Source organism: Crotalus tigris, unplaced genomic scaffold (assembly GCF_016545835.1).
Source record: "Crotalus tigris isolate CLP2741 ecotype Arizona unplaced genomic scaffold, ASM1654583v1 scf7180000021401.42387113347:515327, whole genome shotgun sequence".
Taxonomy (NCBI): Eukaryota; Metazoa; Chordata; class Lepidosauria; order Squamata; family Viperidae; genus Crotalus; species Crotalus tigris.
Genome location: NW_024098493.1, coordinates 2,501 through 28,539, shown reverse-complemented (window position 1 = coordinate 28,539; position 26,039 = coordinate 2,501). Strand labels below are relative to the sequence as shown.

General features: G+C 46.3%; 1 protein-coding gene across 1 annotated transcript in view; it reads left to right on the top strand.

Moving 5' to 3' along the window:
• LOC120296640 (lipoma-preferred partner homolog) overlaps positions 1-25,538 on the top strand; it is a 55,952-nt gene extending 30,414 nt beyond the window's left edge. The window contains exons 4-5 of the mRNA XM_039318490.1: positions 16,505-16,619; positions 25,178-25,538. Of these exons, the coding sequence (XP_039174424.1) occupies positions 16,505-16,619; positions 25,178-25,446 (384 nt within the window). The 3' untranslated portion in view covers positions 25,447-25,538. The remainder of the gene's footprint in view (positions 1-16,504; positions 16,620-25,177) is intronic.
• The last annotated feature ends 501 nt before the right edge of the window (positions 25,539-26,039 follow it).

Genomic DNA, 26,039 nt, shown 5'->3' with positions numbered 1-26,039 from the left:
GAAAGAGAGAGAGAAAGACAAAAAAGAAAGAGGCAGAGAGACAGAAAGAGAAAAAGGGAAAGGAGAGGGAGAAAAAAAAGAAAAAAGAAAAACACAGAAAGAGAAAGATAGTAAACAGAAAGAAAGAAGAAAGGGGAAGAGAGAAAAAGAAAGAAAGAAGAAAGGTAGAGAAAAAGAAAGAAAGAGTGGAAAAGAGAGAAAAAGACAAAGACAGAAAGAGAGACAGACAGAGAAAGGAACGGGGAGAGAGAGAGAAAAGAGAAAGAAAAAGGGAGGGAGGGAGAGAAAAAGAAACAGAGAAAGAGGGAAAGAGACAAAGAGAAAGGAAAAGAGAGAGGCAGAGAAAGGGAAAGAGAGAAAGAAAAAGACAGAAAGAAAGAGGGAAAGAGGCAGAGGCAAAGAGACAAAGGGAAAGAGAGAAAGAAAAAGAGACAGAAAGAGGGAAAGAGAAAGAAAAAGAGACAGAGAAAGAGGGAAAGAAAAAGAAAGGCAGAGAGAGAAAGAAGGAAAGAGAAAGGCAGACAGAAAAAAGGGAAAGAGGGAGAAAGAGAAAGAAAAAGAGATGGGAAGAGAGAAAAAAGAGAAAGAGAGAGAAAGTGGGAAAGAGAAAAAAGAGAGAAAGAGAAAGAGAAGAAGTGTGTGTGTGTGAGAGAGACAGAGAGTGAGTGAGAGAGAGGGGAAAAAGCCCCCCCCCCACCACCTCTTGTCTGTGGCTGACAAATCAACCCCATTTGTACAAAATTACACAGCCGCACAAGAGATTAAACGCTGCTTCTCCGCTCGGCGCATGGAGCCGTCCTCGCGGACTTGCCGCCACGGCGTCTTTTTTTGGAAACAGCACATTGTGTACTTTTGCAGATAATTGAGTGTAGAATGGAGCCGTTGCGTATTCAGAAGCAGGTCACATCGGAGAGGCGCGCCTGTCTCCCTCGGATCACCCCATTTGGGCAGCCTCTGCAAATTTGCAGCCCTGTCTGCTCCCGTGCGTGTGTGCGTGCGTGTTTGCGTGTGTGCACAGAGAGGGTGTGCGTCTCTATATATACATAATGCGCCCGTCGCTCTCTAAAGCACATCTTGCATTCAAAACTGCGTTTTTTGCAAGAAGGCGAAGCTGATGTGGGTGAGGAAACCCACCTGAGTCCTCGCCGTAATGACGGGTCATTTAGTGACTGTCTGAAGTTACAACCGGCATTGAAAAAAGGGACTTAGGACGAGTTTTGCACTGATGACCATTGCAGATCACAGGATCAAAATTCGGGCCATTGGTTTGCACTTAACGACAGTCGCAGTGTCCCGGGTGGTGGTGGTGGTGTCATGTGATAATCCCCCTTTTGCGACCTTTCGACAAGCAAATGGGGAAGCTGGATTCACTTAACGACCGTGTGGCTAATTGCACAACTGGGGCAAGGAAACTCGTAAAATGGGTCAAAACATACTTAACAACCATCTTGCTTAGCAATGGGTTGTGTTCATAAGCCGAGGGCTGACCATGAGGAGAAGACTTCTGGACTTCAATTCCCAGAATTCCTCAGCCAGCATGGGGGAACTATGGCCCCTTCATGACTTTTGGACCTCAACTCCCAGAATTCCCGAGCCAGCATGAAGGAACTATGGCCCCTTCATGACTCACGGACTTCAACTCCCAGAATTCCCCAGCCAGCATGGGGGAACTATGGCCCCTTCATGACTGGTGGACTTCAACTCCCAGAATTCCTGAGCCAGCATGGGGGAACTATGGCCCCTTCATGATTCGCGGACTTCAACTCCCAGAATTCCTCAGCCAGCATGGGGGAACTATGGCCCCTTCATGACTTTTGGACTTCAACTCCCAGAATTCCTGAGCCAGCATGGTGGAACTATGGCCCCTTCATGACTTTTGGACTTCAACTCCCAGAATTCCTCAGCCAGTATGGGGGAACTATGGCCCCTTCATGACTCGTGTACTTCAACTCCCAGAATTCCTGAGCCAGCATGGGGGAACTATGGCCCCTTCGTGACTCGCGGACTTCAACTCCCAGAATTCCTCAGCCAGTATGGGGGAACTATGGCCCCTTCATGACTCTTGGACTTCAACTCCCAGAATTCCTCAGCCAGCCTGGCTCAGCTTGGAAACCTCTCCCTTTCCCCTCAGCATGGCTGGCTCAGGAATTCTGGGAGTTGAAGTCCACCAGTCATAAAAGAGCTGAGGTTGCCTATCCCTGGAGGAGGAGGAGGAAAATGACTATGGGATCCTTGGTGGTCTCTGAGCTGGGTTGTTTTCTTCCAGACCTTTCATGACCCAACTAGGGAACACCATCAGTGCCCAATTTTAGGATATTCTCTGCACCTTCGTTTATGTCCCAGCGGTGACGCTTCCAGAGAAACTCTAGGCGTTGTGCTACTATACCGTTCCTTACACAAGGCCTCTAGGCCAGTGTTTCTCAACCTTGACCATTTTAAGGCATGTGGACTTCAACTCCCAGAATTCCACAGCCAGCAACGCTGGCTGTGGAATTCTGGGAGTTGAAGTCCACATGCCTTAAAATGGTCAAGGTTGAGAACCACTGCTCTAGGCAGACCCTTATATATCCCATCTGGGAGAAATTTCATGCTCCTTCGCTCGAACCAGGCCTCAAAAAGTAGCCTCTTGAGTCGCCCCTTTTTCGGCCGCCATTTGTGCCACACGCCGTCGCGTTCCTTAAGACCGGCCCTTTTTATAACCGTATCTTATTTGGATTTATTTTAGGATCTATGTTCTTCATTATTTTTGGACTCCGTTGCGCTTATTGTTTCTCTCTTACACACACATATATGCACACAGAGAGAAGGATTTCATACTTCTTGTAGTCCATGTATTGTTTTTATTTAATATTCATTTAATATTTATGGGCCTTTTATTCAATATCTAAGGGGCTGCCCCAAAGAAGAGGGAGGGGGGGTCGACCTCTTCTCCAAAGGCAGGACAAGAAGCAACGGAGAGAAGCAACTTGGAATGAAGGGGAAATGTCCTGACTTTTGAGAACAATTAACCAGCGGAACTCCTTGCCACCAGAAGTTGTGGGTGCTCCCTCACTGGAGGCTTTTGAGAAGAGATTGGACAACCACGGGTCTGGAGTGGTATAGGGTCTCCTGCCTGAGCAGGGGGTTGGACTAGAAGACCTCTGAGGTCCCTTCCAGCTGTTATTCTGTTTGCAGCTGGCCTTACCGCTGTAATAAATCTGAAATGCCTTGAAATGGTTTAAAATCGTATTAGATTCCTCTGTTTCTGCTGGGCTCCTAAAAGCACTTTTGCAAAATCCAACAATATCCAAGCCCTGACGCGGATGGATTTCCATTGTTTCTTAGCCTAGTACAGAACTCTGACTGCCTCCCATCCAAGGATTTGCCAGCTCAGTCCCTGCTTAGCTTCCAAGCGGCAACCAGATCATCCACATAAATCCCAGAAAAATGAAGAGCTGTTCCCCCCCCCCACTGCTTGTCCCTCTGAAATGGCGACAACCTCTGCAAAAATTAATTGCCCCCCCCCTTTTAGACTTTGGACAGTGACTCACTCCATCCCAGAAATACAACAGCTGTGTGTTTTTTTCCCCCTCTCTTTTATTTTTCCTCCAAGTGGTTTGGCTTCCCGTTCAGGCAATGGGCATTTACAAGCTGAGATGCTTGTAAAAGTCAACCCGGGTGCTCTAAAAATACAACATTTGCTTTCACCTTTTAGCAGTCAGCAAGCTTTCCTCCATGCTGCTTTGGGCCTGACGTGCACACCTGCACGCACGCTCACAACGGCCTGGACACAAGTAGAAAATAACGTGCAAAGAAATAAGTTGGAAATCACAGCAAATCTCCCCAAGGTGTTTTTTTTTTTGCAGGAAGCAATTCAATTTCCTTTGAATACGTTTTGCTTCTCATCCCAGAAGCTTCTTCAGCTCTAGACTGGAGGGTGGGGAAGGGAAGGATTGATACTCCTTGCAGACGGCTGGTCATTTGCAAATATAAATACAAATCCTTCCATTCCCCACCATCCAGTCAGAGCTGGGTGCGAAACATCTTCAAAGGAAAAAGAACGCAGTTCTGTTGCCTCTGGAAAAAGCAACCTTTGGGACAAACCATGACCTGGATGACGGAGGATCTCTGTAGACATTCAGCTGTGGATGCTGGACCTTGGAGTTGACAGTGAATCCCTCCTGGTGGGTGGAGTAGAAGCAGAAGATGGGAAGGGGGACAGAACAGAGCGACTGAATTGGAAGGGACCTCGGAGGTCTTCTAGTCCAACCCCCTGCTCAGGCAGGAGACCCTATATGCCATTTGTCCGATCTCTTCTTAAAAACATCCGGCATTGAAGCACCCCCAATTTCTGGAGGCAGGTGGTTCCACTGGTTAATTGTTCTCGCCGTCAGGAAATTTCTCCTTCGTTCTAGATTGGATCTCTAAAGATCTTCTACCCCATTCCTTCTTGTCCAGAATAGAATCTCAGAATAACAGAGATTCTTGGAAGGGGAAGGGGCCTTGGAGGTCATCTAATCCAACCCCCTGCTCAGGCAGGAAAGCCTGTACCATTCCAGACAGATAGTTGTCCAGGCTCTTCTTGAAAACCTCCGGTGTTGGAGCATTCACAATTTCTGGAGGCAGGTGGTTCCACTGGTGAATTGTTCTCGCCGTCAGGAAATTTCTCCTGAGTTCTAACGTTTATCCAGGCGAACTGCAGAAGCACACCTCTCATTTCTAAGCAAAGGGAAAAAAGAAGGGTGATGGGGGATTTAACAGTTTAGCTTTGACTTTAAAAATAAAAATAAATCTGCCTCTCCTGTAAAGGCGGCTGGCCTTGGTTTTTGTGGGTGTGAGCACAGAGGGGAAAGCAATGCTTGTCAAAAGGAAATTAAAATCTGCGGACTCTTTAGCTCAGTGTTTCTCAACCTTGACCATTTTAAGGCATGTGGACTTCAACTCCCAGAATTCCACAGCCAGCAGTGCTGGCTGTGGAATTCTGGGAGTTGAAGTCCACATGCCTTAAAATGGTCAAGGTTGAGAAACACTGCAAGCTAGAAGCTGCCTGGTTAATCTCTGTATTTTTCCCTCTTTTCTTTTTTAAGAAGGAAGTTTTGCCTTCGTTTTAAATATCCTTTCTTTGCACAGACATCCCTGTCTTCTCTCTCTCTCTCTCTCTCTCTTTTTTTCAGTAGCTTTTTAAACGAGGGCCATTTTTTTTAAAACATCTGCAGCCAGCTATCTCTCTGAAGCTTGGGTGTGTTTGTGTGTGTGATGTGATTAAAAGATCTTTTTGCACAGGCCAGAGGTTTTCAAGGGGTCCAGGAAGTCAGATAAAGACAGTAAATATGTGACAGTGAGGTCCTCAGTGCGCTCTGACCTTGGGCGTTTCCTTGCAGACGTTTCACGACCCAACTAGGTAACATCATCAGGGCTGGAAGGGAGGAGGCTTTGTGGAGAGGAGGAGGAGGAGGAGGAGGAGGAGGAGGAGGAGGAGGAGGAGGAGGAGGAGGAGAAGGAGGAAAATGGTTGTGAGGTCCTTGGTGCTCTGAACGTGATTGTTTTCTTGCAGACATTTCATTACCCAGCTAGGTAACATTATCAGTGCTGGAACTGGGGTTGGTGGGTAGGAGGAGGAGGAGGAGGAGGAGGAGGAGGAGGAGGAGGAGGAGGAGGAGGAGGAGGAGGAGAATTGTGGGGTCCCTGGTGCTTTCTGAGCTGGGCGGTTTTCTTGTGGACATTTCGTGACCATGCTTGGTAACATCATCAATGTCAAGACTGCTAACATGTCGGAACATGTGACAATCAATGCTAGAAAGGAGGAGGAGGAGGAGGAGGAGGAGGAGGAAGGCTGTGGGATCATTGGTGCTCTCTGAGCTGGGTCGCTTTCTTGCAGGGGTTTCATGACCCAATTAAGGGACGTCATGTCCTCAACGGGCGGTACCTATTCGGCTCCTCCAATCTCCCCAGGTAGCTTTTGTCCCCTCCGAAAAACGGAGAAGGGCCAAATAAGGCCTGCAATAAGAAAAGAAAAAAACGGGATCCAGAAATAAAAAAAAGTTTCCTCCACGGGGGAACTTTTCAAAAAGTCCAAGAGAGGCGACTCCCGATCAAAACGGTGGCCTGCAGTTTCGTGGCGCGCCTGCGTTCCTTTCTGAGAACTGCCTGGCACACTTCGGCCCTCCTTGAGGGGTGAAAGTCAAACAGCTGGAGCGGTGCCTGGTCTCCCATTTCGGCTGATGAGAGAGCGGGAAGATTCATTAAATCAAGCGCGGATCTGATGGACGGGAGAGACGGAGGATCCAGCAAAGCTGGTCCTTGAGGCGAGACGTGCGGAAGAGACCCATCAAAGAAACAGAAGGTGGATCTGCAGAACGTGGAGAACAGGAGACCACATGCGGGATGAATGAGAATTAGAATCAGAATAGAGCTGGGAGGATCCCTGGAGGTCTTCTAGTCCAGCCCCTTGCTCAAGCAGGAGACCCCTAGACCAGTGGTTCTTCACCTTTTTGAAGGAATCGCCCCCTTGAGCCAATGAAGAAGTTGTCATCGTCCCCTCCCCCAACATAACCTCTCAATCACAACATGGGAAATAATTCTTCAATTTATGCAAACCCTTTTTTTGTTTTCTTTAAAATTGTTCATCAGGACATATCGATGCAAATCATTTATTTCCAGTCTTTTCCCCATATCTCCCATATTCTGGCTAATGGCGCGCCACTGTATGGGAAGAGGCTGCTGCACAACACGCATGAAGATAAGCAATGCGTATTTATATATGTACGGCGTTCTGTACTGAAGCTAGCTGGAGGAACATTTGAAAACACAATTCGATCCACTAAGAGCGAGCGATCGGATGTTTTTGTACGATATACAGCGATTCACTGTACGAAAAATTCTCAAAAGTGTCCCCAAAACTTCTCGCTCCATCGCCCCTTTTTCGTTCCTTCACCCCCACGTCACCCCTTTTCATTCCATCGCCCCCCTGAAAAATGAAATCGCCCCCTGAGGGGCAGTATCGCCCAGGTTAAGAACCACTGCCCTAGACCCAGGGGTAGGCAACCTTGGCTCTTTTATGACTCATGGACTTCAATTCCCAGAATTCCTGAGTCAGCATAGCTGGGAGTTGAAGTCCATGAGTCATAAAAGAGCCGAGGTTGCTTAGCCCTGCCCTAGACCAGTGTTTCCCAAACTTGACAATTTTAAGGCATGTGGACTTCAACTCCCAGAATTCCACAGCCAGCGTTGCTGGCTGTGGAATTCTGGGAGTTGAAGTCCTCATGCCTTAAAATTGTCAAGTTTGGGAAACACCGCCCTAGACCATTTCAGACAGGTGTCTGTCCGTTCTCTTGTTAAAAACCTGCAGTGATGAAGCACCCACAAGGTCTGAAGGCAAATTCTGTCCCCCTGATTAATTGTCCTCCCTGTTAGGAAGTTTCTCCTTAGTTCCAGGTTGCTTCTCTCCTTGATGAGTTTCCATCCGTTGCTTCTTGTCCTGCCTTCTGGCGCCTTGGAGAATAAGTAGACTCTTTGTGGCAGCCTGTCAAATACTAAAACATATAAAGAACAGTTGCTGGAATGGAGTATGTCTAATGAAAAGAAGGACCAGGGGTGACATGATTTGAGGGACTGCCCCAAAGAAGAGTGGGGGTCAAGCCATTCTCCAAAGCGCCTGAAGGCAGGACAAGAAACAACAGATGGAAACTGACCAAGGAGAGAAGCAACCTGGAATGAAGGAGAAACTTCCTGACAGTGAGAACAATTAACCCCTGGAATTGCTTGCCTCCAGAAGTTGTGAGTGGAGATTTTCGAGAAGAGATTGGACAGCCAATGGCATAGGGTTTCCTGTCTGAGCAGGGGGTTGGACTAGAAGACCTCCAAGGTCCCGTCCAGCTCTGTTCTTCTGTTCTGGTCCTGTAAGTCAACGTGGAGAAAATGCAACTATGTCCCATCACAAGCTTGGAAGATGCAACTCAACACATTAGAAGCTCAAACGGTGTCTTTATCCATCTTTCCAATCCATGGAAGAGGACAAAGAAGGGAGAACATCATTTGAAGTATTAATACCATTCGTGAAGTATTAATACCACTTTACAAGGCCTTGGTAAGGCCACACCTGGAATACTGCATCCAGTTTTGGTCACCACAACATAAAAAAGATGTTGAGACTTTAGAAAGAGTGCAGAGAAGAGCAACAAAGAGGATTAGGGGACTGGGGACTAAAACGTACAAGGAACAGTTGCTGGAATTAGGGATGGCTAGTTTAATGAAGAGAAGGACGAGGGGGGACATGATAGCAGCCTTCCAGTACCTCAGGGGCTGCCCCAAAGAAGAGGGAGTCAAGCTATTCTCCAAAGCCCCTGAAGGCAAGACAAGAAGCAATGGATGGAAACTGAGCAAGGAGAGAAGCAACCTGGAACTAAGGAGAAACTTCCTGATGGTTAGAACAATTAACCAGTGGAACCACCTGCCTCCAGAAGCGGTGAATGCTCCAACACTGGAAGTTTTAAGAAGAGACTGGACAGCCATTGGTCTGAAATGGGATAGGGTTTCCTTCCTGAGCAGAGGGTTGGACTAGATGACCTCCAAGGTCCCTTCCAACTTTATTATTATATTATATTATACTATATTTATATTATATTATACTATATTTATATTATATTTATATTATATTATATTACATTACATTATAGTATATTATAATATAATATTTATTATATTATATTATTATATTATATTATTGTTATGTTATTATAATATTATATGATATTATACTATACTATACTATACTTCCTGCCTTCAGGCGCTTTGGAGAATAGCTTGACTGCCTCTTCTTTGGGGCAGCCCCTGAGATATTGGAACACAGCTATCCTGTCCCCCCTCGTCCTTCTCTTCATTAAACTAGACAGACCCAATTCTAGTAACCGTTCCTTATATGTTTTAGCCTCCAGTCCCCTCATCATCCAAGATCCCTTCCAACTTTACTACTATTACTATTACTATTACTATTACTCTACTCTACTCTACTCTACTCTACTCTACTCTACTATACTATACTATACTATACTATACTCACGATGCACCTCAACAGGACTGTCCAACAGATACTTGGCTAAAACCATGCCAGGAGGACTTAAATCAAATCTTGCAAAAGGTTGGCAGAAAAATAACTTGAAGCCCCGACCTCAGGGGAAAAAAAAAAATAAAAATTGCACGCCGGAGAAAAACCGGGATTGCTGGTCTAATGGGGGTTGATTAAGCCATTCAGTGAAAAACCGAAGAGGACATTGGCCGGTAAAGTTCACAGCCTTCCTTGTTGATTCACCGAAGTTCAGAGAATGGGAAACCGAACGAGATGAGCTTCGCTTCTGAGCCCGGTCCACGCAAACATGATTTAATGGGTACAAGAGACACCTGCTGGGATGACGCCCACAACGGGAGCATAATAATTGAACGACACCGATTGTTGAAAGGCCGCAGTAGGTGGGGGGCAGTGAGGAGGAGGAGGGGGGCGTTCACCTTCCTGCAGGTTAGCCTCTTCAACAGCCCAAGTCAACAAGTGTGCAACAGTGCAACGGGAAGGGTCTGGCTTGGAAACAGGGTGGGGGACAAGTTGAAGAGGTGAGGTTGGGGTCTGTGGCCTCCGCGCCAAGGAGACGGCGTGGGGGATACCTGGCAAAAACAGATTGCAGATCGGATAGAAGAGAATCTTTGCAGCTCAGGGTTGAACTGTGGGGTGCTGGGTGCTCTCTGAGCTGGGTGGTTTTCCTTGCAGACGTTTCATGACCCAGCTAGGGAACATCATCAGTGCTAGAAGGGAGGGGATTTGTGGAGAGGAGGAGGAGGAGGAGGAGGAATGTGGGGTCCTGGGTGCTCACTGAGCTTGGTGGTTTTCTTGCAGATGTTTCATGAACCCACTAGGGAACATCATTATTGCTAGAAGGAAGGGGGGCTTGCAGAGAGGAGAATGAAGAGCAGGAGGAGAAGGAGGAGAGAAAGAATCAGAAAGAAAGAAAGAAAGAAAGAAAGAAAGAAAGAAGAAAGAGAAAGAAGAAAGGAAAAAGAAAGGAAGGAAGGAAAGAGAAAAAGAAAGAAGGAAAGGAAGGAAGGAAGGAAGGAAGGAAGGAAGGAAGGAAGGAAGGAAGGAAGGAAGGAAGGAAGGAAGGAAGGACTGTGGGGTCCTTGGTGCTCTCTGAGCTGGGTGGTTCTCTTGCAGACCTTTCATGGCCCAACTAGGGAACATCATCAGTGCCAGAAGGGGGGAGGAGGAAGAGGAGGAGGTGGAGGAAGATTGTGGAGTCCTGGGTGCTCTCTGAGCTGGGTGGTTTTTCTTCCAGACGTTTCATGACCCAACTAGGGAACATCATCAGGGCTAGAAGGGAGTGGAAATGCTCGTCCTAATCGTGGTCATAAATCGAGGACTCCCTCAAGTGCAGTCAATGTCCTCTTGGCCACCACTTTATCCTGAATTTAGGAATTGCCCAGCCAGTCCCAGACTCTTATGGGCACCTACTCACCCCCACCGGGACCGATGTTTTCCCTCTGATAAATCCTGGGTCAACAGCTGCTGCCACCATCTGAAATTTCTCCATCTCCCTGATAAATTGCAGAGATTATTGTTGCCCCCCTCCTCTCTCTACCCACATTGACATCCACCCACCCTGGGTGGCTCATTGCACTGAGCAGCCTTCATTTCTGACCTTTCCCCCCCCTCCCCACAGCCTCCCAGAAGGAAAGACAATGCAGGCCAAAACAAGGGACGAAAGAGGCACTTAGGGAGGCGATAAACACCTTGCAGATACGAGAGGCACTCAGTTAATGACAGCGCCGGCACCCAGGGAGACAGCTACACACTTTATATTTTTTTTTCCTCTTCCCCCCCCCCTCCCCGCCGTCCGTTTTGCAGACGGCAGAATCTCTCTTTTCTTGGAAAGAAAATAACCTCAATTATCTTTCTCTCAAGCAAAGAAACGTGGAAATTATCTGCCTTTGCAGAAGGTGGAATTAGGCCTGTTTTTGAGTGGAGAAGATGCCAGACTCCCCCCTCCTCAAATTTCTCCCAGGCATCAATTGCATCGGATGGATCGTTTTTTCCAGAAGCAATGACGGAGAGAAAGGGGGGTGGGGGTTTGCAGGACCCCCAAGAGGGAGAGGGGGCCGAAAAGTGGGTGCCTTTTCTCTCACTTTCTTCCCCCCCCCCATCCCAATATTTTTGTTATGTGTATCAAGAAGGCCAGTGAGGACCTCCATGCAAGCAGGCTGTTCCACTGGTTAATTGTTCTAACTGTCAGGAAATTTCTCCTTAGTTCCAGGTTGCTTCTCTCCTTGATGAGTTTCCATCCATTGCTTCTTGTCTTGCGCTCAGGTGCGTTGGAGAATAGCTTGACTCCCTCTTCTTTGGGGCAGCCCCTAAGATACTGGAAGGCTGCTATCCTGTCCCTCCTCGCCCTTCTCTTCATTAGACTAGACCAGGGATAGGCAACCTTGGCTCTTTTATGACTTGTGGACTTCAACTCCCAGAATTCCTCAGTCAGCATGGCTGGTTCAGGAATTCTAGGTATTGAAGTCCACAAGTCATAAAAGAGCCAAGGTTGCCTACCCCTGGACTAGACATACCCAATTCTATCACCCTTTCCTTATATGCTTTAGCCTCCAGTCCCCTGATCATCGTTGTTGCTCTTCTCTGTACTCTTTCTAGAGTCTCAGCATCTTTTTTACATCGTGGTGACCAAAACTGGATGCGTATTCCAAGTGTGGCCTTACCAAGGCCTTGTAAAGTGGTATTAACACTTCAGTGATCTTGATTCTCTCCCTCTGTGAATGCAGCCTAGCACTGTGTTGGCCCTTTTGGCAGCACACGGCTGGCTCCTATTTAGGTGATTGTCTACTAGGACTCCGAGGTCCCTCTCACAGTTACTACTATTGAGCAAGGTACCCCCTATCCTGTACCTGTACATTTGGTTTTTCTTGCCTAAATGTAGAGCCTTGTTTTTTTCACCACTGAATTTCATTTTGTTAGATAGCGCCTTGAAGATAGCCCAAAAAGACAATGAGGCACTACCACAAGCTAGTTTTAAGTTGCGAAGCCTGGGCAAAGTTGTGTTCAATATCGGAGACGGAGTTTTTGGGGAGACAGGTTGGAAAAAGAGGAAATAGAGGTCCTGCTTTGGAAGATGAGCACAACAGCTGAATTTACACGTGTGTAAAAAGGGGGGGGGGAAGGCCTTTGGTTCTTTAATCAAGGACACCCTCTTGACCTTGTGAACCGTTCTCTGTCCTTTACTCAAACCTCTTTCTCTTGCCTTGATTGAATTCTTTTGTGCAGAAGGGGGGGGGGAAATAATTGCCGTAATTTTGCTGGCAAATCTCAGCAATTCGAGAGATTCGGAATATGTTTCAGTAGCAGACGACTCCCTTTAGGAATAATGACTTGCAGAAGAAAAGAGGGAGCGAAAGAAAAAGAAAGAAAAGAAAAGAAAGATCTTTTCCGGATGCAATTTAATAGCGACTTCCCATCTTTGGAGACTTGTATTTATTTACTTTTTCAAGTCGGAGGGAAACAAATACAAATTATGGTTTCGGAGAACTCATTTGCCCAATTAGGTAAAATCATCAGAGCTAGAAGGGAGGGGGGTTTGCAGGGAGGAGGAGGAGGAGAACTATGGAGTCCTGGATGCTCTGAGCTGGGTGGTTTTCTTGCAGTCGTTTCATGACCCAGCTAGGAAACTTCATCAGTGCCAGAAGGGAGGGGGGCTTGCGGAGAGGAGGAGGAGGAGGAGAAGAGAAAGAAAGAGAAAAAAAGGAAGGAAGGAAGGAAGGAAGGAAGGAAGGAAGGAAGGAAGGAAGGAAGGAAGGACTGTGGGGTCCCTGGTGCTAGAGAGCTGGGTGGCTTTCTTGCAGACGTTTCATGGCCCAACTAGGTAACATCATCAGAGCTAGAAGGATGGGGAGTTATGGAGAGGAGGAGGAGGAGAACTGTGGGGTCTTTGGTGGTCTCTGAGCTTTGTGGTTTTCTTGCAGATGTTTCAAAACCCAACTAGAGAACATCATCAGGGCTAGAAGGGTGGGAGGTTTGCAGGGAGGAGGAGGAGGAGGAAAAGGAGGAGGAGGAGGAGGAGGAGAGGACTGTGGGGGTCCTTGATGCTCTCTGAGCTGCGTGATTTTATTGCAGACTTTTCATAACCCAGGTAGGTAATATCATCAGTGCTAGAAGGAAGTGGGGTTTCATAGGAGGAGGAGGAGGAGGAATGTGGGATCCTGGGTGCTCTCTGAGCTGGGTGGCTTTCTTGCAGACCTTTCATGGCCCAACTAGGGAACATCATCAGGGCTAGGAGATTGAGTGCTAACCTTTCTCCCTTCTAGCACTGATCATGTTACCTAACTGGGTTACGAAACACCTGCCAGAAAACCACCAACCTCAGAGAGCACCCGGGACCCCCACCCCCACCCCCATTTCCACCCTTTGGCTACAACTATTCTCTTTGGTAAGAAAGAACAAGCTTGGGAGAATTTTTCCGCAAGCGCTAAACGAAAAGTAGCCGATCTGCATCCGCCCAGCCTCCCTTCCTTCTAATTGCAAGGCTCCCATCAAGGTTGAGGAAGGATGAACGGGCCGTTTGTCCAGACATCCTGCGAAGCAGCAAAACCTCCAATTCCTAAATTGCTTTCCCCCCCCCCCCAGCCTCCCCCCCCCCCGGTGCCTGAGTTCTCTAGCTAATTTTTAGCCCCTGCTGTAAAAAATAAAAATAAAATAAAATCACATTATGGAAATTAAACCTAGATTGATGCAGGTGTCCTTCCAACTGGGCACCGTTCAAACTCGACCGAGCGTGCGGGCCGGTGGGGGGTGGGTGGGGGGTGGGTGGGAGGGGGTGAGAAGGATTGGAGAGAGGGAGACAACTCTGCACACCAGGCAATTTTGGAAGGATGAGTGTGAAGTTTGTCCTTAAGAGAAGAAGGTGCGAGGTTTTTTTTAAAAGAGACCCTGGTTGAATCCCTTCACATTTGCACCCGGGGCAGAAAAGTTGCTTGCTGAAAGAAGTCAGGGGCGCTCCATCCCTGGAGGTTTTTAAGAAGAGACTGGACATTCACCTGTCTGAGATGGTCCAGGTTCTCCTGCTTGAGCGATGGGCTGGACTAGAAGACCTCCAAGGCCCCTTCCAGCTGTATTCTGATTGAGTGATTGATTGATGGATGGATTGAAATGGTCCATGTTCTCCTGCTTGAGCAGGGGGCTGGAGTAAGAGACCTCTGAGTATATGTGTGTGTATATACGTGTGGGTGTAACTATATATGTATGCATGTATGTATATGTATGTGTATATGTATATATGTGTGCATATGTGTGAGTGTATTCATACATGTAAGTATGTATTTGATGATATCCGTAAAAATACGACTCCCGGGCATAATTATAAGTGAAATAAATAATATGCGACCACCAGGAGAATTTAAGTAAGAAAATACTTTACTAAAAACCGCCAAGCTTTTGTTGGGAACTCCCAACATCGTCAGGGCTAAAAAGCCAGTTAACAAAGATGATTTAAGTAGGTTTGGCTGTCATTTGCACCCGGTTCCTAGACCGCGTCACCGGCCCTAGCCGGTCAATTTGTGTTCCAGATGTTTCCTTAATATTGCGTTCTCTTCTGTCGTTCTTTCGGACCTTCCTACCTGCCCCTTCATTGTCAAGTTTTGGATTTGTTAACACCCTTGTATCCTCCTCCCCTCCGATGGTATTTACCCCCATTACATCCTTCCTTCTGCTGCAGGTCTCGGGGGGCATTAGATTCTCTAGGAACTGGGTGCAAATGTCAGCCAAACCTATTTAAATCATCTTTGTTAACTGGCTTTTTAGCCCTGACGATGTTGAGAGTTCCCAACGAAAGCTTGGCGGTTTTTAGTAAAGTATTTTCTTACTTAAATTCTCCTGGTGGTCGCATATTATTTATTTCACTTATAAGTATATATGTATAAGTATATATATGCCCCCCATCCCACTATCTAAAGCAATAATGGAAGCAGAGATGCTTTGCAAAGGGAGAAGGATATGGGGGGGAAATGGGAACACAACTAGTATAAACTGCATTTAGGTATAATAATTCTTCTGTTTTTTTACACCACGCCCTTGCTTGCTTGCTTTATCTTATTATTTTTTACGTCCTCCGCTCTGCCCTTCAAACTAGTGTAGGGATGCCAATATGCCTGCTTGCGTGAGTTTAAAAATACATCCATATGGGATGCATTTTATATTTTAATCCGTGCACCTTATTAAGGTGCTTTAAATACACGGGAACGTCAGTAAGGAGCCTACACAAGGATGGCTGACTTTAAAAACACGATGGGGAAAACATTACAGCTAAAGCAGGGTCTCTCCAAACGTGGCCCCTTTAAGACTGGCTGGGGAATTCTGGGAGTTGAAGTCCACCAGTCATAAAAGAGCCAAGTTTGAAGACCCCTGTCCTAAAGTGATTGCAGAGGAAGGGATTATAAGAGAGTAAGCTATACACACACACACACCGGGCTAAAACCACATCCGTTTGGAAAAGCTGTATGCAAACTTCCCCAGATCAGGAAAAGTTGTGTTGAAAATCGAAAGCTGTGTTTTTCAAAAATCAGAAGTCGCCAGACCCCGTGGGAGTCAACCAGAAATGAATCCCAACTAAATGAGTTAATTCTATTTTGCTGTGAAGCTACCTTGACAGAATCTTGCAAGTATGAACGTTCAAATCCCCCACCGTCTCTTTTACAGTTTGAGAAACTGAGGCTCCCTTCTGTTCCTTTTTTTCCACCCGTTATGCAGCTGAGGGCTAAGCTGCCTCTTATCTGACTGTTCCCTAAAGCTACATTAACACCATCTTGTAAGTCTGGAAATACAAATCTCCCACTGTCTCCTACACAGCCTGAGAAACTAGGGAGGGTCCCTCCTAAGCCGACTTTTCCAACCATTATGCAGCTGAGGGCTAAGCTATCTCTTATCTGACTGTTCCCTAAAGCTACATTAATTTAATCTTGTAAGTCTGAAAGTACAAATCTTCCACTGTCTCTTTTACAGTCTGAGAAACTAAGAAAGGTCCGTTCTGATCCTCTTTCTCCACCCGTTATGCAGCTGAGGGCTCAGCTGCCTCTTATCTGACTGTTCCCTAAAGCTACATTAATAAAATCTTGTAGGTTTGAAAGTACAAATCTTCCACTGTCTCTTTTACAGTCTGAGCAACTAAGGGGGGGGGGGTCCCTTCTAAGCCGACTTTGCCACCCGTTACGCAGCTGAGGGCTAAGCTGTCACTTATCTGACTGTTCTCTTGGCAGTGTCTCTTAACCTTCGTTTCCCACGGTCATTCGCACACATCCTCACACCCACTGATCAGGCTCAAAATTCACCAACCAAGATGGAACCACCAATTCAAGTTTGGCAATGTTTGGCAAAGGTTTGCTTGGCAATCAACGGATCGTATTTTCTTTTTCAGCTGACCTGAAACAGGACTAGTATAAACCACCTTCGTAATCTCTTAAATCCCTTTTTCTTTTTTTCCTCCTCTTCTTCAAGATTGAAAACGCTGGCCCAAGTGCCGGACCTGCGTTTAGACCGGAAGACGAATTAGAACACTTGACCAAAAAGATGCTTTATGACATGGACAATCCACCTTCAGAAGAATACTTTGGTGAGTTGGATGATTTATTTTCCTTGCATATTTGTGCAACTGAAAAAACGCGACTTAACGGCCAATCCTCACACTTACGACCGTTGCAGTATTCCCCCCCCCACATAATGTGATCAGAATTTGGGAACTTAGCAACCGCCATGTATTTATAATCATTGTAGCATCCTCCCTCCCTCCCTCTCTCTCTCTCTCTCTCTCTCTCTCTCTCAGTGTGTGTGTGTGTGTGTGTGTGTGTGTGTGTGTGACATGATCATTTGTGACCTTCTTTTCCGGGTTCCAACAAGTTTGAAGACCCCTGTCCTAAAATGATTGCAGAAGAAGGGATTATAAGAGAGTAAGCAGTCCGCAGGTCTGCACTTATGACCATTGCAGTATTTCCCCCCCCCCCCGGCATAATGGGATCATAATTTGGGAACTTAGCAACCGGCATGTATTTATGATCTCTCTCTCTCTCTCTCTCTCTCTCTCTCTCTCTCTCTCTCTCTCTGTGTGTGTGTGTGTGTGTGTGTGTGTGTGTGTGTGTGTGTCACATGATCGCCATTTGTGACCTTCTCTGTGGGTTTCCGACAAGCAATGTTAGTGGGGCAAGTCAGATTCGCTTAACGGCCGTGTGATTCATGAACAACTCCAGTAATTCACTTAGCAACCGAGGTGGAGTACACTTAACAGCTTCAGGGACTCACTCAGCAACCGAGACAAAACTGTCATAAAATTGGGATCGACTCACCCAACAGCCACTTGGTTGAGCAAACGAAATTCTTGTCTCAATTGTAGTCGTAAGTCGAGAAATACCCGTAGCAAAAAACTGGGAGATCTGTTGTTCAAAGGAAAGAAAAAAAAACAATATTTTAAGAAATCTGTCCCTTTGCTTGTTCTCTGATCCTTGTCTATAGAAATGAACAACTAGTGGCAGGGAGTTCCCCAGGCATTTCATTTTGCATAGGAAAAAGGTTCATTTTCAGAGGCAAAGGGTTTGGCTAGGGCTGTCTTATGGGCTCGGCGTCTACTGCAGGGTCTCCAAACTTTTAAGACTTGTCGACTTCAGCTCCCAGAATTCCTCAACCAGCCATGCCTGGGTTGGTTGGAAGACCCCTAAAGCAGGGATCTTCAAACTTGGCCCTTTTTGGCTTGTGGACTTCAACTCCCAGAATTCCTCAGCCAGGCACGTATGCCTGGCTGAGGAATTCTGGGAGTTGAAGTCCACAAGTCATAGAAGGGCCAAGTTTGAAGACCCCTGTCCTAAAGTGATTGCAGAGGAAGGGATTATAAGAGAGTAAGCTAGGCTGACTGGAGAATTTTGGAAGTTTGAAGTCTGCAAGTCATAAAAGGGCCAAGTTGGAAGACCCCTGTCCTAAAGTGGTTGCAGAGGAAGGGATTATAAGAGAGTAAGCTAGGCTGACTGGAGAATTCTGGGAGTTGCAGTCCGCAGGCCTTAAAAGTTGCCGAGTTTGGACATCCCTGCTGTTTAGACTGGGCAAGAAGTGTCCATCCCATGCCAGAAAATGAAAACCAAAAACCCAGCGAGCTATTTTGACCGCAATTGATGTCAGACAATTTCTGCAGAGAAATTCAGTGTCCCTGGCCAGGTTTGCGCATAAGAGCATTAGGTCAACTGCACTGGAATGCATTAAAAAAAAATCTGTTGAGAGCAGAGATTTTTTTGAATGGAGGGACCTAATTAACTGAGCTGGAAAGCTTCAGGGCATTATCATAATTCATGAGTATAAATTGGCCCAAATGATTACATCTGAAAAGGCAAGGAGGATTAGGAAAGGTCATTTGCTGCTTTCTGTTCTCCCTGTCTTTTCTCCTTTTTTATTTCCATCCCCCTGTTTTCACAGTTGCAAAAAGAATATGTATGTATGTATGTATGTTTTCTGATATATATATGTGTGTGTGTATCAGAATAGAATAGAGTTTAGAACAGAATAAAAATAAGAATAGAATAGAATAGAATAGAATAGAATAGAATAGAATAGAAATAAGAATAAGAATAAGAATAAAAAAGGATAGGATAGGATAGGATAATGGAATGGAATGGAATAGGATAGGATAGGATAGGAATAGAATAAAATAGAATAGAATAGAATAGAATAGAATAGAATAGAATAGAATAGAATAGAATAGAATAGAATAGAAATAAGAATAAAAGATAGGATAGGATAGGAATAGAATAGAATAGAATAGAATAGAATAGAATAGAATAGAATAGAATAGAATAGAATAGAATAGAATAGAAATAAGAATAAAAAAGGATAGGATAGGATAGGATAGGATAGGATAGGATAATGGAATGGAATAGGATAGGATAGGATAGGATAGGAATAGAATAGAATATGAATGGAATGGAATAGAATAGAATAGAATAGAATAGAATAGAATTTGGAACAGAATTTGGAACAGAATTTAGAACAGAATAAAAATAAAAATAAGAATAAAAATAGAATAGAATAGAGTACAGTACAATACAATACAATACAAGAGTCAAAGGACCCTGGAGGTCTTCTACTCCAACCCCTTGCTCAGGCAGGAAACTCTGTACTATTTCAGATATCAAACTTCAAATATCTGTTTCTAAGCATAGCGAAGCACCCAAATTTTGATCACCAGACTGTGATGATGATGATGATTGTTGTTGTTATTATTTGATATAGGGTTTCCTGCCTGAGCAGGGGGTTGGACTAGATGACCTCCAAGATCCCTTCCAACTTTATTATTATTAGTAGTACTGCAGGCCACTTTAGCTGACTGTGTTCAGCAGGTCAGCAGTTCAAATCTCACCGGCTCAAGGTTGACTCAGCCTTCCATCCTTCCGGGGTAGGTAAAATGAGGACCCGGATTGTTGGGGGCAATGTAAAATATATATATATACATTGCTTACTGGTGTACACCGCTTAGAGAGTGCTTGCACTTAAAACGGTATATAAATCTCATAAATAAATAAAATAAAATAAAATAAAATAAAATAAAATAAAATAAAATAAATAAATAAATAGTAAAATTGGGGCATTTGGCAACCAGCAAAAACAGGCAGTTGTCTACTTACGACAGTTCATTTAGCGACCATTTGAAGTTATGACGGCACCGGAAAAAAGCGATTTATAATCCTTTTTCACACTTGACGACCGTCGCCACGTCCCCCCAGGGCCATGTGATCAAAATTCAAACACTTGAACAAGGGGTTCATATTTATGATGGTTGCCGTGTCCCGGGGGGGGGGGTTTGCGTGATTCTCTTTCGTGACCTTCTGACAAGTAAAGTCAACGGGGGAAACCGGGTTTGCTTAACAACCGTGTGATTCATTTAACGACTGCCGTTGCAGTTGACAACTGTGGCCAGAATAGGGGGTTGGACTAGATGACCTCCGAGGTCCTTTCCAACTTTATTATTATTATTATTATTGGAAACGTCGTCAAATGGGGCAAAACCCACTGAACAACCGGCCTCCTTAGCAAGGGAAATTATGGACCACGTAACCGTCATAAAACCGAGTCCGTTGCCAAGCGTCCCGGGTTTGATCACACAAGCCTTGAAGATGCTGCGAATCACTTAACGACTGCAGGGATTCGCTTAGCGTCCGTGGTCAGAAAGGTCCTAAACGGGGACAAAACTTACTTCGACCATTGCCTGGCAGAGTAAGGGAAGTTCGGAAATTCCCGATCTGGGCCGTAAATCGAGGACTACCCGTATCCCCAAAATTGGGAGGCCTGACTTTCAACGGGGAGGGCGGGGGGAAAAAAGGGATTATTTTTTTCTGTTTCGAAGAGATTTTTGTCCTTCTTTGTTTTCCGGGTCTTTAGAAATCTAGGACAGCGAGGAAAACTCTCTGGGTGACTTTGAGCAATCACTAACAAACGCACACCGGGCTTTGTGCGATCAGCAAATTCACACACAGACACAGACACACACACACACACACACACACACACACACACACTAAGCAGTGATCATTTCAAGGGCCTTCCCCTTCTGATCTTTGACGGAGAAAAAGGGGGGGGGGAGTAAATATATTTATATACTACTCAGCGTGCAAAGCCCACGCAGGAACCGCGTCAGACCGACGTATGTGGGAGAACCAGCGTAAAATATTCAGAACGTTCGCTTAGTGACTGTTTGAAGTTGCAGCGGCCGTGAAAAAAGGGACTTAGGACCATTTTTCACACTTTAACGACCGTCGCAGCCTCCCCCGTGGTCATGTGATCCAAATTCAAAGGCTTGGAAACTGTCATGTACTTGTGACGGTTGCAGGGTCTCCCGGGGTCACCTGATTCCCTTTTGCGACCTTCGGACAAGCCAAGTCAACGAGGGAAGTCAGATTCACTTAACGGCCGGGTGACTCGCTTAACCAATGCAGCGATTTGCTTAACGACCGTGGTGAGAAAAGTCGTAAAATGGGGTGTGACTTACTTTAAAAACTGTCTTGCTTAGCAACGGAACTTTTGGGCTCAGCTGTGGTTGTCAGTTGAGGAAGTTACAGTCATCCCAGATATTGGCGCAAAGAAAAGGTGGCTTACGACCAGTCCTCGCATTTACGACGGTCGCAGCGTCCCTGCGGTCACATGATCAAGATTCCAGGGCAGCTGCAAACCAGCCTGTCCTGACAACGGTTGCAGCATCCCGGATTGTCACGGGATTGTCACGAACGACCTTCCCAGCTGGAAGGAAGGAAGGAAGGAAGGAAGGAAGGAAGGAAGGAAGGAAGGAAGGAAGGGTGTGAGGAGGGAGGAAGGGAAGGAAGGAGGGAAAGATGAGAGAAGGAAGGAAGAAAGGAAGGAAGGAAGGAAGGGTATGAGGAGGGAGGAAGGGAAGGAAGAAACGAAAGAAGAGAAGGGAAGGAAGGAAGATGAGAATAGGAAGAATGTGAGGAGGAAGGAAGGAAGGAAGGAAGATGAGAATAGGAAGGAAGTGACGAGGGAGGGAAGGAAGGAAGGAAGGAAGGAAGGAAGGAAGGAAGGAAGGAAGGAAGAAGGTAAGGAAGGAAGGTGTGAGAGGAGGAAGGGAAGGAAGGAAGGAAGAAGATGAGAATAGGAAGGAGTGAAGAGAAGGAGGAAGAAGGAAGGGAAAGGAAGGAAGGAGAGGAAGGAAAGAAGGGAAGTGAAGATGAGAATAGAGGAGGAAGGGAAGCGAAGGAAGTAAGAAGAGGGAGTGAAGGAGGGAAGGAAGGAAGAAGGAAGGAAGGGAGGAAGGAAGGAAGATGAGAATATGGAAGGAAGTGAAGAGGGAAGGAAGGAAGGAAGGAAAGAAGATGAGAATAGGAAGGAAGTGAAGAGGGAGGGAAGGAAGGAAGGAAGGAAGGAAGGAAGGAAGGAAGGAAGGAAAGGTGTGAGGAGGGAGGAAGGGAAGGAAGGAAGGAAAGATGAGAAGGGGAGGAAGGAAGGAAAGAAGATGAGATAGGAAGGAAGTGAAGAGGGAGGGAAGGAAGGAAGGAAGGAAGGAAGGAAGGAAGGAAGGGTGTGAGGAGGGAGGAAGGGAAGGAAGGAAGGAAAGAAGATGAGAATAGGAAGGAAGTGGGGAGGGAGGGAAGGAAGGAAGGAAGGAAGGGTGTATTTTTGCATAAGAGATACAGGATGGACGGAAGAGGTCTGAAGAAAAGCGATCTCAACCAGTCAGGCTGAAAAATAGTTACCCAACAATGGTTTATTTGGATGCTCTGTTGAAAAGGATCTTAGTTTATGGGGAGGGGGGCAGATTCATCCCTCCTCCCCCCCCCGTATTTCAAATTCAGCAAGCATTTTGATTTTGGCTCCTGGTTGGGCAAGGAAAAATTAATCACTAAAGCTCTTCAAAGCCAGAACATTTGGTACAGATTTCCCAGGCTTTTATTAGTGCGCCCATGACTCATAAACGGCATCCGAACGAAAGTTTTTTTATTTATTTATTTCCTCATCAAATTTACAGGGACACCCATCTCACGAAAAAGAGACAGTGGGCTGTATTCAACAAGGTTCTAAAACAATTGATATGTAAACATTCATTTTTTAAAAAAAAAATGGTAATAGTTATAATAGTTTATTTACATTGTAAATGAAATCACATTCTATTTTAATAATATTTAATTGTAAACACTATGAACAATATAAAGACTGAATATAAATTAATGAATAAACGTTCCCTCTTTCTCTGCAACGTATTGAGAAGTCTGTTGCCCCATTGCAGATTTCACACAACAGACAACATACACAAAACTTTATAATCCAATAAATCATGCATGTGTGTGTCAGGAAGGAAGGGAGGGAGGGAGGGAGGGAGGGAGGGAGAGAGAGAGAGGAAAGGATGAAGGAGGGAGGGAGGGAGCAAGGAGAAGAGGAAGGAAGGGAGGGAAGGAAGGAAAGGAAGGAAAAGATGAGGGAGAGGGGAGAAGAGGAAGGAAGAAAAAAAGGGAGGGAGGGAGGGAGGAAAGGATGAAGGAGGGAGAGAGCAAGGAGAAGAGGAAGGAAGGAAAAGATGAGGGAGAGAGGAGAAGAGGAAGGAAGGGAGGGAAGGGAGGAAAGGAAGGAAGGAAAAGATGAGGGAGAGAGGAGAAGAGGAAGGAAGGGAGGGAAGGGAGGAAAGGAAGGAAGGAAAAGATGAGGGAGAGAGGAGAAGAGGAAGGAAGAGAAATAAAGGAAGGGAAAGAAGGAAGGGACGAGGGAGGGTGGGAGGAAAGTATGAGGGAGGGAGGGAGGAAGGAGAAGAAGGAAGGACAAAAGGAAGGAAGGAAGGAAAAGATGAGGGAAGGAGGAGAAGAGGAAGGAAGGAAAAAAGAAAGAAAGAAAAAGAAAGAAAGGAGAGATTGCAGAGGAAGGGATTACAAGAGAGTCAACTAAGGCTTGCTGGAGAATTCGGGGAGTTGAAGTCCACAAGTCATAAAAGGGCCACGTTTGAAGACCCCCGCTGGAATGTAACGCTCAGTCAGCCGTTGCCGTCCAGAGATGACCACTCTAGTCTTCTAGACAAGATCTCGGTCCGGTCCATCTTGAAGGCAGTTTCCCAAAAAATAACTCTGGTGTCTTTCCAGACCACAATCTTCATAAATCCATTGGGGCGACATTTTTAGCACCCGTTGCGCTCCAGAGGCCATAAAACCATCTGGACACTCGCAGGGGGGACGCGTCCAGCTTGTACAATTTGTGTTGTCGGGGAACCAAGTTGAAGAGATCGAGAATTTAAACTTAAGGGTGACGTCATCTCTTCCTGAGTGGAGGACTTCTAGCTCTCTTTTTTTCGGTCCGGCTGCCCCCCAAAATGGATGGACATTGGTGAGCGAGGAGGGCGAGGGGGCACCTGGTTGGAAAAGGGGGGGCTTCTGTCGATAGACGGCCGATGTTTCTAGGTCCTCTTTCGAGAAGAGGGTCTCCCGTTTTGAGCTTTTCAGAACCATCTGTTGTTGGGTTGATCGGATGAATGATTTAAAGATGGGGTCTTCCAACGTGGCCCTTTGATGACTTGTGGACTCCAACTCCCAGAATTCCTCAGCCAGGCACGCGTGTTTCATCAAAGGACCATGTTGGAAGACCCCTGATTTAAGCAATCTGCTGGGTTCATGCGATTTTGGGGGACTGTAAAGATAAAACACATCAGCGGAATTGCGCTGATGAAACGTCTGGAAGAGAATAGCCAAGCTCAGAGAGCTCCAAGTACCTCACAGTCCTCCTCCTCCTCCTCCTCCTTTTTCCCCCTCCTCCTCCTCCTCCTCCTCCCTGTACACCCCACTTCCTACTAACACTGATGATATTCCCTAGCTGGGTCATGAAACGTCTGCAAGAAAACAACCCAGTTCAGAGAGCACCAAGGATCCCATAGTCCCTCTCCTGCTCCTCCTGCTTCTCCTCCTCCCCTCCACAAACCCCACTCCCTTTTAACACTGATGATGTTCCCTAGTTGGGTAATGAAATGTCTGCAAGAAAACCACCCAGCTCAGAGAGCATCCACTCTTCTTCGTCTTCTTCTTCTTCTTCTTCTTCTTCTTCTTCTTCTTCTTCTTCTTCTTCTTCTTCTTCTTCTTCTTCTTCTTATTCTTCTTCTTCTTCTTCTTCTTCTTCTTCTTCTTCTTCTTCTTCTTCTTCTTCTTCTTCTTCTTCTTCTTCTTCTTCTTCTTCTTCCTTCTTCTTCTTCCTCCTCCTTTCTGCAAACCCCTCTCCCTTCTAACACTTATGATGTTCCCTAGTTGGGTCATGAAACGTCTGCAAGAAAACCACCAAGCTCAGAGAGCAGTTGCACCCCATAACCCTCCTCCTCCTCCTCTTCCTCTTCCTCTCTGCAATCCTCACTCCCTTCTAGCACTGATGATGTTCCCTAGCTGGGCCATGAAACGTCTGCAAGAAAACCACCCAGCTCAGAGAGCACCAAGGACCCCTCATTTCAACCCAGTGCTGCGAAGACTTCCTTCTACTAAACAGCCAACATTTTCATGCAGTTGCCAAAAACTCTACCACCCAGCTTGGACCCCACAGAGCCAAGTTTGCATTCCGTGCTAGCTGGGCCATCGGCGCCAGACTCGGGAAAGAGTATGGTGGGAGCCAAAGGCTAGACCAGCTCCTTCCTGGTGGACTTAACGCGCCTCTCTCTGTTCCTTCCAGGCCGCTGCGCCCGCTGTGGGGAGAACGTGGTGGGGGAAGGAACCGGTTGCACCGCGATGGACCAGGTCTTCCACGTCGACTGCTTCACCTGCATGATTTGCCACAACAAGCTCCGGGGACAGCCCTTCTACGCCGTGGAGAAGAAGGCCTATTGCGAGCCTTGCTACATTGTGAGTAAGCCCCGTTCTCCTCCTTGCCAGGCACGGCGGGCATCAGACGGTCTTCAGACGTGTCGGACTTCAGCCGATGCGTCCGGAGCTCCGCTCTGACGTGTCCGTGTGAAATTAATAATAATAATAATAATATAGTTAGAAGGGAACTTGGAGGTCATCTAGTCCAACCCCCTGCTCAAGCAGGAAACCCTATACCGTTTCAGACAGAAGGCTGTCCAGTCTCTTCTTAAAAACTTCCAGTGTTGGAGAAGGGAGGGAAGGAAGGGAGGGAGGGAGGGAGGGAGGAAGGAAGGGAGGGAGGGAAGAAGGAAGGAAGGAAGGAAGGAAGGAAGGAAGGAAGGAAGGAAGGAAGGAAGGAAGGAAGGAAGGAAGGAAGGAAGGAAGGAAGGAAGGAAAAGAATAACAGAATAACAGAGTTGGAGGGACCCTTGGAGGTCATCTAGTCCAACCCCCTGCTCAGGCAGGAAACCCTATACTGTTTCAGACAGAAGGCTGTCCAGTCTCTTCTTAAAAACCTCCACTGTTGGAGAAGGAAGGAAGGGAGGGAGGGAGGGAGGGACGGCGGGAGGGAGGGCAGGATGGATGGATGAAGGAAGGGCAGGACAGATGGATAGGTAGATGGAAGGATGGATGGAGAGCAGAATGGATGGATGGATGGATGGATGGATGGATGGATGGATGGATGGATG